The following is a 12,306-nucleotide window of genomic DNA, read 5'->3' as shown; positions in this document are numbered from 1 at the left end:
CACGAGGCCTGGTATATCAAATAAATTGGCGACAAAGTTAAATTTCCATAGAGGCAAGAGAAAACGGAATAGGGTGGATACAAACACGAGCAACGGGGATAAGTTTAAGGTGATCTTCTCTCATTTTAAGTTCAGTCTGAGCGTACAGAAATTACCAGTATTTCTAGACTCTTTATTTCGACTTTGTCATTTTTCGAATATCATAAATCGATAAAGATCCTTGTTTTAAGTTTAATGCGCAACGCGATCTGGTTCTCCTGTTTTGGGAGGAAAGGGAGAATCTTATTTTTCCGTGACAGTTTTTATCAGAGAACAGTGAAAATTAAACAACCTACTAAATAAATGTATTTAACGACAAGTTGTTAGGCCACGTACTGCGAAAAATCATTTATAAGATAACCGACTCAACGGGGTAAAAATTGGTTCATAATTTTGTCCTTGCGTATCAGCTGTTCCTCCAAGCTTGTAATTTTCCACCATCTCCTCTGAAGGTCATAGGCTTCCATAAAAAAAAGCTGCCATTTTGACCCCAACCAAAATTAAATACCCCAAGTTAACAACCACACGCGAATGCTCAGATAGCAAAGACTTGATGTAATATCGCTGGCCATGCAGTTACAGACATAAAACACGCTATCTTCTCTCTTCCCTGGTCCCGCTGTTGAAGGCATTTTCCCAGGTGTCCACTCGCGTACGTAACACATGCGTTTCAGAGGATAAGTCAATCCTGAAGGGGTCACAACTTAGCTCTTTCATGATTTGTGATCCATACGATTACATTTACATATAGAAAGAATTTATTATTATTATTATTATCATCATTACTATCAATTTAGTACTTTCCCGGCGCTAGAGGAAGATCGCAAGCCGAAAATTAAAGCCGGTGTTTTAACGATAACTAATAAACAATTATCAATTTCTACTGGTCTCAGGACGCTAAAAAGATTTGTACAACTGCATTGGCATGCTAAGTTAAATATTCATTATTTTATAAAGTAGCATTCTCCATTTGATCAGTAATTTGTTCTTCGTGGAATGTCCTTTCAGACCTGTCCCGCAATTTGCAAAAATACGGAACATATTGAATCTGGGATACTTCAGCTACACGTTTCACATTTGGGTGTACCCCAATTACTAGTAGAAAACTTTCAAGATATATACTGGCTTTAGAATAATTTCAAATTTTGAGAGAAAGTGCTTTCCTTAGAGTACACCACAGATACTCATGGATATCTACTGATTGAGAACGCAACCGGCAGCACAATCTTGTAAACTTGCAAAACTACGGAAGACTGACATGAATTTTGGGATACTATATATGGCACAACACGTTTCGCATCTGGGTATAACCCAATTACTAGAAAAAAACTTTCAAGTTGTACTGGTTTCAAAATAATTCAATTTTTGAGAGAAGGTGCCATTCTTAGAGCACACCACAGATACTCATAAAAATCAACTAATAAAGACAACAACTGCCCGCGATCTGATACAACTGTTGCACGTTTCCTTTTTCTCGCTTGATTCTCTCCCACATGAATCACAAGTGTTTACACTTCTTCCTCTTTGCACAATTTAATCATTTTAAATCCCTCCTCCAAGACCAATTCAATCCCTTCCCACTCAAGTTCCAGCGCCTCACTGCATCGCTCACTGCATCGCTCACTGCTTGCATCACTGGCTTGAGAGGACACAGGTCGTTGAGAGCATGCCGCAAGGCTCGTGACATCTTTGGGTAACTGGGTAATTTGCTGACCAGTTTTAACTTCGTTGGGTTTTTGAGCGTAAATTGGAGTTTGACGAGGCGCAGTTACGATAATTTCTTTTACCGTTTTCTAGAAAATGAGTAAAAATATTTAGATTATCGAGAGTGTCCTGAAACTCGTTTACACTGTTGTTTTTTTTTGGAGTTAACTCGAACTGTTATTAACAAACACCTTTCCATTTATTTAGTACATGTTTATCTCATAAAAATGTCTGGAGTTAATGAAGGTTGATCCCTGATTAAGAGTTAAGCCCAAAAGAACAATTACACTCACATTTATTTAATTTCTACAGGTTGGCATTTAAGTCTTAGACTGCGGTAAAGAGCAACCTTGGGTCGAAAAATCCGTCGTCGTTAGCCCTTCGTTAGCGCTCCGACGAAGGGCTAACGCTCGAAACGTCAGCTTTTATAATCGTAACGGTGGCCAATTTACCATTCCAACTTTTTTGATATATTCAAATTATTTCGTTACCCCCACCGACGCAGCCCCAAACAGTTTCTTTAGAAACTATCAGCCTTTTTTTATTTGTATTAAGATGGAAAAGAGATTCGGGAAAGGCCAGTAAAATAATTTCTGACTGCAGGAAAGAAACCTGTAGGGGTAGTTTAGTAAGAATTCGCAAAAGAGCAACTTCACCTTGTGCAAGAGAAAAAACAAACATCGCATTTTGTCCACCCGGTTGCCCTTGATCATGTTCGGATCTTTCCTCTGACATTGCTAATTCATTGTGGAACAACAACAAGAACTCGAGTTAAACCATCCGAACTGATCCGAACCAATCCATTAATAATATCCACAAACAAACTGATCCGAACCAATCCACATAATACCCCAAACGCAAAAGTGAGCCTTTCGAGATGGTAAATTCCTGTTTGAAACCAACGTACACTTCAAAAGCTTCACGTTTTAGGCTCCGCAGAGTAGATAGTACAAGGAAACTTTGTAGCGGCATCACACCGTCGTTTCGTATCAGTATAAACTACCTTTTCCGGCTGAAAAGGGAAACACCGCGTTTTGACAGAGCTACTCGACTATTCTTCGAGAGAAAACGGAGTTGTGAAATACATTCACGTACACGTCATACTTTATCGATGCTAACAAAGAAATGTTGTTACCTGACTCGCCGTTTTCTTTTGGTTGCAAGGTTTACTTGCTACACCAGCGTTTCTATTTACGTCCGTCCTCTTGACCTGTCCCTCACTATATCTTTGCTTAGCCCGCTCGAGTGCTCTAATAAACAAGGCTGTCAAAATAACCAAGATGGCTACAGACTTTACAATAACTGCATTGACTTAGGCGAGTGGCCATCTGAATGGAAGAAAGGCGAATGGACCCCTGTATTTAAAAAGGGAGACAGACAAGACAAATCGAACTATCGTCCAATCACTTCACTTATATGTGTGGACAAGACTTTTGAACATTTACTAAGGAAACAAGTGACCAGACATTATGACCCTGCTCTGTACCACAGGATGACAGCTTATAGAAAACAACACAGCTGTGAGACAACCCTGCTGATGTTGATTGAAGACTGGAGGTCTGCAGTGGACAGAAAAGAGCTGGTAACAATATTATCTGCTGACATGAGTAAAGCATTTGACTCGTTAAGCTATTCACTCACTCTAAAAAAGCTGGATGCCTACGGTTTTAATAGCAGTTCACTTGAACTGATTAGATCATTTTTTGATAGCAGGCTAAACAGAGTAAAAATAAATGGCCACACGAGTGAATGGAGAATTATGGAACGTGGTTGTCCTCAGGGATCGTCATTTGCAGTGCTCGAAACTAACTTTTTGAAATGGTTTTCCCGGGACAAGTAGTAGGAAATTTTCAGTAGTCCTGGAAGGAATCTAACTAGTCCCATATATTGTTTTGAATCATTCACTCAGAAGAATACGCAGTTACATCTATCTTCCAAGGAAAATGATGGACCTGAAATTGTCAGTACCATGATATCTTATCTATCCACAGTAATATAAATAGTTTTGAAATAAAGGATAACTAGAAAATCAACATTGTGAGGTGTTTTCATCTGTCACTGTCCCTTAAACTTTAATCCAAGAAGTTAGGTCGGCGAGCCCTCTGTGATTCTTGCACCCAGTGAATAATGGCTTTCTCAGCAACAAATTCTTCTGGACTGGGACCATTCAGACAAATGTTCATTAAGTGGTCGACTGTGGACACGTCAAGGGAATTTCTGTATTCAGTCTTAAGTCTTGACATACAAGAAAAACCCCTTTCACAACAAGAGGTTGAAACAGCCATGGTAAAGCTTATCTCCACGAGCATAAGCACATGTGAGAACTGTGCATGGTTTACTTTGTATATTTGGTTCCAGAAGACTTGCTTTGTCAGGGTTTCCATGGCCCTGGTATTCAAGGCATGTAGTTTCAAGGATAGCCATTCGTCTTTTGCCTCATCAATATCAAAGTCATTTCTGTTCAGCACATCTCTGTAGTGATTGGCCAGGACCACAACATCCTCCTCACCATACATTCCTAGCTGATCCCTTGTTCTTGGCCATGAATTGTGATCTGTAATCACAGCTGCTGCTTTCAGAACAGGAGAGCAGAAACTCTCAAACCTTTGCTGCACAAATCTCCTTGAATCACTGAGAATATTTTCCCTGTTTCTAGCAAATGTTTCTGTATCATTCTCTGCTCTCTTGAGATTCACATCCTGAAATACTTCTCCATCACCAACTTTTTCTTGGAATGACTGCAAATGCCTACCTCCACGTCTGGCCATGTTATGCAGGGCAAGGTCAACCCTGTCTAGTTCATGTTTCACATCTGATACTGCAACTTCATTTCTCTGGAAGACAAGGGAGACTTTGGATATTTCAAAAGCAATATCCCACAACAAATGCAAGTACTGTAAAAATCTGTAGCTAGTCAGTTTTTTGTAGACATTTTTCGCTCTTCCTTGCATCTCAGCAGATGAATCATTTGCTTCTGCTGTATGAGCAAAGTGTGCAACTATCACCTTGTAGTTTTTCCCAACTAACACTTCAATTGCTCGTAAAAAGTGTGGTACTCATCTGGTCCCATCAGCCTTTGTAGGTTTTCCCACATTGACCTCCATAGCATCTGCACATCTCACATAAACAATTTCCTCCTCAGTCACACTAAAATCTGTGCTTCCATCCGCCAATACAGACAGAAATCGTGCATTCTTAATAATAGCTGCTTGTTCTTCTTTCATGACCTGGGATATATGCTTACAAAATTCTTTACATCCATGATCATTTCTATATGTTTGTCCTAACACAAGTCCATTTTTAGTTTGAAGAGAACACAAATCTTTCATGAGATCTTAGCCCGTCCAGCTGAAAATTTTGACTCCCGCAACAAAACGAAGACTGCTTGTTTTTGCTGTTTGGAAAATGTAGGCAATATTGGCAGAACATTTTCCCTGACTCATCATCGTACATCAACCACGCAAATTCCTTTCTCCATGCTTCCTTAAAAGCCCTTTCCTTTTTGGCTTTTTTAGCTTTTGGCTCAGAATCTTCACAGTCTGTTGTTGTTGAAGCTTCTTTATCTTTGCTTGTACTTTGCTTTGTATTTTGCTCTGTTCCTCTGAAATAGCCAAGCAAAGAAAAACAACGGCGAGCGGCCAATCCCATGATGCGAATCAATTTCCCGCCATGCTGCTATCTACTGCGCATGCTAGGAAGTCTTTGCTCGAACCAGTTCCTCTCCATTTTCAAAATGGCGTCACGGCATGCCCCTTTGCACGTTCGTAAATAAAGACAAATCACACATTTAATGGATGTTTTTATTGACTTAAAATTCGTAAAATACAAAGCAGATAAAAACAAGAAACTGCCTACTCGTCCAAAGGTAAGAGTAATCGTAATTCTCACTCGTCCAATGGTACATTTTACTCGTTTTTGACGAGTGAACGACCGTTAGTTTCGAGCACTGATTTGGCCCTCTCCTCTGGAACATGTTCCAAAATGATATGGCATTTCATATCCCTGACTCAAACCTTACGCTCTATGCTGATGACCACCAATTATATGTGACAGGAAAAACCTATGAAGAAGTCGAATCTACTCTAGTGACTCAGGGTCAACAAGCACTGATATGGTATAGGGACAACTTCCTCTTGGCAAATCCAGATAAGTTTCAGTCTCTTACGATTAACCCAAGAAACATAGATGCAGATAAGAAGGGCAGCGTTCTCACCATCGCCAATGACGTGATCAGGAAAACTGAAGAAATCAAGCTATTAGGAGTAAATATAGACAAGAACCTTAACTTTACACAACACATTAGCGAAATATGCACTAAAGCCAGCCAGAAAGTAGCAGTCCTCATGCGCTTGCGTAACCTAATACCATGCCAAGCTAAGCTCATACTGTATAAAACAGCTATAATGCCACATTTAACATACTGTCATTTAGTCTGGAACTTTTGTAAATCTTCAGATGGGCGCAAAATCGAACGCATCCAAGAGCGAGCCCTGCGTGCGGTCTTCAAAACAACAACAGAGACATATGAGGAACTTCTTAAGCGTGCTAAGTTACCTACGCTTCATAATAGACGCTTACAGGACATAGCAACACTAATGTATAAAGTAAAGAACGATCTAGTACCCAGCTACATATCTGAGATATTTACTCGAAAGGGTACCCGTTATAACCTTAGGAATAGTGACTTTGAAATACCACGATTTAACACTATACGCTATGGTAAACACACACTAAGGTATCAAGGACCATATATTTGGTCCAAATTAGAAAATGGTATGCGTGAACTACCAAGCCTTAGTATCTTTAAAACTAGAATCCGTAGAGTTGACCTGGTCAGCCTAGTGGAAGACAGTGGCAATTGCTGCAATCTTTGCAGCACGTGATTTTTTTTTTTTTTTTTTTTTTTTTGAACACTGTTGATATTTCTAAATATTTTAAAATTTTAATGCATAGTCTATCGGTTGTATTGTTACTTATTATGATACTGTACATAGTTTTTTTTATTAATTTAGTAAAAGTAGGTGTCCCCAATTAGCTCTATGAGCTAAATACATTGACACAGTAATAAAGATTTTATTATTATTATTATTAGGTACAGCTACAAAGACAGCAACGGGCAACTCCTGAGTGCGTTCAAACAAAGCCTCATATCTGCTCTCTAGATCTGGAGCTGATGGGGTAGGACCTTCAAGAGTAACCAAAAAAATTTAGGCTAGCTTAGGGGCGGTTTCATTTCCTCAGCCTTGTCCATCGCGCAGGTAAAAGGAAAAAGTATAGAAAAGTCTTTAACCTATTGGGGTTTGGCCAATCGAGCTTTTTGTCATGACATGTAATACTTGAAGTGTTTGGCAATTACCTAATGCAAAAAGGCTGGAATCTGCCTCTCGACGAAATCCTATTCTAAAATGTCATATCTTAGAACCAATGACCCACGTATGTACATGTTTCACTGGTTTCATATACTCTTGATAGCCTGTGTGTCAATGGGGATAGTGGCTGACGTTTCGAGACATCACGAGACTCAAGACCTTCTTAATTTGTCAAAACCTTAACCACTGTTACCGACCACACTTCTCTAAGGACAAAATAAAATATACAAAATTTACCTTTGACAGCTATCAAGAATGCACTCCACTTCACTCTACCATGTTGATTGAATGCCTCACAAATATATTCGCCTTCATCGGAAAATGATACATTCTGAACCAAAACCTCTGCAGTCACTTTGAAAAGGTCATCATTTAATCCATTTGGGCCCACAGAAGTCAAAATTCTAGCTGATGCAACTCTGGTCACCTCAATTACTGCTGTTGTTTTATTGTCAGAAGTATTCCTTTTAGCATGATGTCTCTTGAAGTACCATCTGACATACGCTACTGAGTCGCTAGTCACTTGACAAACAAATCTAGCTTCACCTCCTAGCACTGCCGTGTTGTTCGCCAGTAGTGGCTTGAGAATAATGGGTTTGCCATTTGAAGTTTCTTTAAAGGAAATATGATACAAAATGTTGATAATGCTATCAAGTGCGGTATCAGTATGGTGTTATTGGTAGGAGGACTAAGGACTTGAATTCAATACTATAAATCAAAGAAAACTGGGAAAAGAATAATTTGCCTGCACCTGGAGTAGCTGGGCCATGTATAGCACTTCTGGAACCCCTCCCCCCACCCCCTTCAAAAAAAAAAAGGAAAAAAAAAAAAGAAAAGAAATCAGTGGAATTCACAGGCTGTTACAATTTTGAAATAATTTCTCACAATGAAAGACTACACAAGATCAGTAAGGATTTATCAATTGCTTTTCATATAATTATTGTACTGTAAATCTGGCTCCCATTTCCCCCTTACAGCTTGGCTGAACAGAAACTCTGCAAAAATGAGACATCTTGCCAAAGGACACACAAAAAATTGATAAACAAGAAAACATCAAACCTGCAAAGACAGCCACTATAACTTTATACTCTATTATACTCTAACTCACCAGAAATGTGTAGTATAAATGTCCTGTTAATTAACCCCAAGGAATTGTTCACAAGGCAAGAATATTTTCCAGCATCTGCCAGCAATAGGTCACTTAAAAACAACTTCCAAGTCTTTTTAAAAGTGTCCTCTAATTTGCGATAGGTCACCTCCAAAAGGGGAATATTGTATTTGTACCAAAGTATATCTGGGTGTGGATTGCCATCTGATGAACAATCAAGTTCAACATCATCTCCAACCTTGGCATACATAGTCTTAGTATGACACATTGAGTCATTGATGAAGTGTGGAGCTGAGGGATCTAAGGAAATAAAAGTTTTTGTTTAAAAGCAGTGCAATAGCAATTAAGACAGGTTACATAATTATCAATTAATAATGTAAGGAAAACTCATTAGATCACCAATTATTGTTACATAATCATCAATTAATAATCATTTGTTAGGAAAACTCATTAGATCACCAATTATTGTTTTTTTTGGATAAATTTTTATTCAAGGGGAAATGTTCTATGTTTGTACTATGAAGTTTATCAGAGCTCCAAGCTCAACATTTTTCTAAGTCATTATGGATCATGTGTACTTTGGGCATTTGTTGACCAATTATCAACCAATACTATTGGTGAACATGTTGACTAAGAGTCGGTCACTACTCAGTTGACATTTTCTATATGCACTCAAACTGAATGCTGATAACCAGCAGTAATATTTGCATTCAAGACTGTTACCCACTTTGTGAATAGTTGAATCATGTGCAAATTTCTGTTACCAACAATTGGTGACAAAATTGCTGACACATTGATCTTTTCAACCCCCTATTACTTCAATTTTATCTCTTTTGTCCTCATTAAGACAACTATTTTTCCCCCCATCTCCCAGGACTTTTATTTTTCACATAAATACAATTTTTCAAACATGATGTGTCAACTAATTTTGATATTGATTGAAGGCACTTTATAATGTTCTTTATAAATGAATAAATATGTGAATTTTGCATTTTTACCTGACACTCCACTATTGTTGGCCCAGTTGAATGTAATGAAAATTGAAGCATAAATAATTCTTAAAACGAGCATCTCTTCTGTAAAAATGACTGTTTTCCAATATAGTTTTTGGAGATGAAGTCTCTAGACACCCAGTCTACAGGGTTCGAAATGCAAATCATAAGCTGAAATATGTTGATATCAAACCAGCAACCAGTTTGTGATAATCTGCAGGAAAAAAATTAAGTGAACAAGGTGTTTACATGGAAATGCTCAATGCCTCATTGTGACCACTACCACATATAGAAGGAAAAGTACAACTCACTATCCACCCCAGGTTTGAGATCTCTTTTGAAAAGTGAAAGATAATAATATTTACAAAAATTCCTGATAAATGATTGGATGAGCAAAATAATTATATTTAACCACGTTCACAAGACTTTATCTTGAGATTATCTTGTGTTTCTAGCCTATAAAAGTATGTTGGGAATGTTTGGAAGAAAATTTACAAAGAATCTTGCACACATAAGCAGCCCTTCCATCTTAGCCTTTATGCTTTGCTTGAACTTAAGCTCCCTCGATCAATCTTCTCCTTTTTTGGCTCTGTTTCATTTTTTATTTTTTTTATTGATCTACTTTAAATTTATTTTTCTGTTTACTTTGCCAGACCGATTAATCTATCAAAACTTACTCTATACCTTGGAATAATAATGACAGGATTGGATTTTTTTTAAAACGTTTAAATATTTATAATTGGCGATCACCTGCCAATTAAAACTCACGACTGAAAAAAAATTGGACGAGTATGAACTACTCATCTCATCTCTGAAAACAGTTGATCAAAATGCTTCAAAAGAAATTTACAATGCAAAAGTTTGAATACAATTTTACCAAAAACAATAAGACAATGGGTATAGAAATTTGTGGTATTACAGAGATTTATATCATTGCACTCAGTGCAAGAGATTTGTTTCGCATTGCTCGATAGGATTTGTCTGGCGTGTAAACATGTGCAAAATATGAAATTTGCACCGATGAAAAATCGACGAAAGACTTATTATGTTTCTACATAACATCGTAAAATTTAGCACATGATATAAACACTGCAGATGAAAGCGAAGGTAAAGTAAAGCTTCCATATAGTACAACTAGACTTTCACGCAACAATTAGCATTAATATTTACCTTTGAGCGTAACGAAGATACAGCTCTCTTTCACCAGCAATATATGTCGACCATTGAAGTAAAAATTGACTTGCAAATGACAGAATCATACCGACGGCCAAGCAGGGGTGAAGGTACTTCCAAAATAAATATATTACAGAGCAAGGCTCCCACAGCGATGAATACCGGCAGCTTTGCTTCAATCGACAAGACATGCAGAAAATCCCCTCAATTAAGATTTCAAAACAATTACTGAAGATTGCAGCTGGAGGGAGTGCTGCAGACAAAGACCAAGGTACATTTAAATGCCTTTAAAAATACACTGTTTTTTTTTTTTTTCAAGTAAACAAGTGACTGTAAGAAGTCCAAATGACACCAGACCAACAGCCGGCTCTCTCTGAACATGAAGTACGTAGAGACAAAACTGTTGACACCACATGGCGGCCTTATCATCTCTATGTTCAGAAAAACAACTGTAAGTGCAAAAGATAGTGCTTTCATTATGTAACAGAAACAGATAAAGGCAAGGGTTTGACACCAGACACAATAACCATTATCTCCTCAAAAAAGGTGAATTTGGCGCCCTGCCGGAAAAAGTAACCGGGCTAAGTGAGTTTGTCACGTGACAAGTCATCTTTAGCGGCTTTGGACCCAACAACGTTCTCGTTTCAAAACAAGCGAAGAAAAATATTTTTAACCGTATTGACGTTTTTATGTTGTTTTCATTTTCACGCTACTGTGTTTTCAATTTGAAACGCTTACAATTTTAAGTATTTTCGTTCATCCAAACAAAAACGCCCGACAAACGCAAACGAATGCGACAGACTTAGGGAGGGTACGTTTTTTATTGAGGGGAGGGGGGGGGGGGGGTGTTGTGTCTTACTGCAGAAAAGTGACGCCAGTCCTTAGTTAAAACGGCCGACCGAACTTTAATAATCACTACCTAAACTACAGTTACACAATGTATCACAACCTCAGTATGCATGCAACTTGTTTACTCTCTGGGACCTCTCATGTCATGTATCTTACACCTAGTGATGGTTCCTATTATTTAAATCCTAATTCATTAACACTATAACATTAATTAAACCCCAGTTCATTAACACTATAACAGAGGGGTGGGCCGGGGCGTCGGAGGGGAGGGTCATTAGTAAATATTTTACAAATTGGGGAGGGTCAAACCTGTTTGATACGCAGCCGGGGGAGGGTCACAGTTTTTTTTTTTTTTTTTGGCAAGGAAAAAAACTACTCCATGTTGCTTAGTTGACTTTTAATTATTTGTTACCAAACACGCGAACCTAAAACTTACATATACAAGCTAAGCTACCAGTTTAAATCAATCTATATCATTTTAAACAGATGTCGAAATATTATGTCAAAAAACTATCTTCTCCCAACTAACGTAATTGTCTAATTTGAGAACTCAGTATATTCGCCCTTTGGGTTCGGGAACCACCCCAGATCTTCATCTTTCCACTTCTCTGGCTTGTACTTTCACTCGTTCCCGCACCCGATGTGCTACCAACAGATTCAGAGGAGTAGCGGGCATCATTTTTAGACTGGCGTGTCGGCAAACAGCCACAATAGCCACAAGTTGCTCCATCTGACCTCATGAAATCCTCGCATTCTCCACAACCGCATTTCCCTCTTTCTATTTCTCGCACATCCTTGCCCATTTTCAAGTTTTCACCATGCAACGCCATGCAATTAACTGCTTTGTGCGCAGACACGGTTATGTGAGCAACACTTCCGGTCAGTTATTTTCCTTCCGCTTATTTTTGTCGTGGAGGTGGGGGGAGGGTCAGATCTTTTTGTTTAGGCATTTATGAAGGGTCATGCATTAATCAAATCTGGAAAGTGGGAGGGTCACGACTTTTTTGTCAAAAAAATTTCTAAAATACTCCGACCCACCCCTCTCCCAATAAAAAACGTACCTTCCCTTAGA

At 38.4% G+C, this 12,306-nt stretch overlaps 2 protein-coding genes and 1 pseudogene across 2 annotated transcripts; all 3 read right to left on the bottom strand.

The window, feature by feature from the left end:
- Positions 1-155: 155 nt before the first annotated feature.
- LOC148742118 (fibroblast growth factor receptor-like 1) lies at positions 156-11,192 on the bottom strand. The gene is made up of 7 exons (XM_088751458.1): positions 10,383-11,192; positions 9,219-9,426; positions 8,221-8,520; positions 7,350-7,724; positions 6,836-6,928; positions 2,879-3,033; positions 156-1,832 (listed from the first exon to the last, which is right to left on the bottom strand). Exons 2-7 carry the CDS (start codon positions 9,289-9,291, stop codon positions 1,548-1,550), a joined length of 1,281 nt encoding a protein of 426 aa, XP_088607584.1. The 5' UTR covers positions 9,292-9,426; positions 10,383-11,192; the 3' UTR covers positions 156-1,547.
- Positions 3,396-4,793, bottom strand: LOC148742120 (zinc finger protein 862-like). Its single transcript, XM_088751457.1, has one exon. It carries the CDS (start codon positions 4,692-4,694, stop codon positions 3,816-3,818), a length of 879 nt encoding a protein of 292 aa, XP_088607583.1. The 5' UTR covers positions 4,695-4,793; the 3' UTR covers positions 3,396-3,815.
- Positions 3,396-5,516, bottom strand: LOC148742119 (zinc finger protein 862-like; annotated as a pseudogene).
- Positions 11,193-12,306: the final 1,114 nt, after the last annotated feature.

This window comes from Stylophora pistillata, chromosome 1 (assembly GCF_964205215.1).
Source record: "Stylophora pistillata chromosome 1, jaStyPist1.2, whole genome shotgun sequence".
In the NCBI taxonomy this organism is placed as follows: domain Eukaryota; kingdom Metazoa; phylum Cnidaria; class Anthozoa; order Scleractinia; family Pocilloporidae; genus Stylophora; species Stylophora pistillata.
The sequence above is the reverse complement of the archived record's forward strand: the minus strand, read 5'-3'. Positions and strand labels throughout refer to the sequence as shown.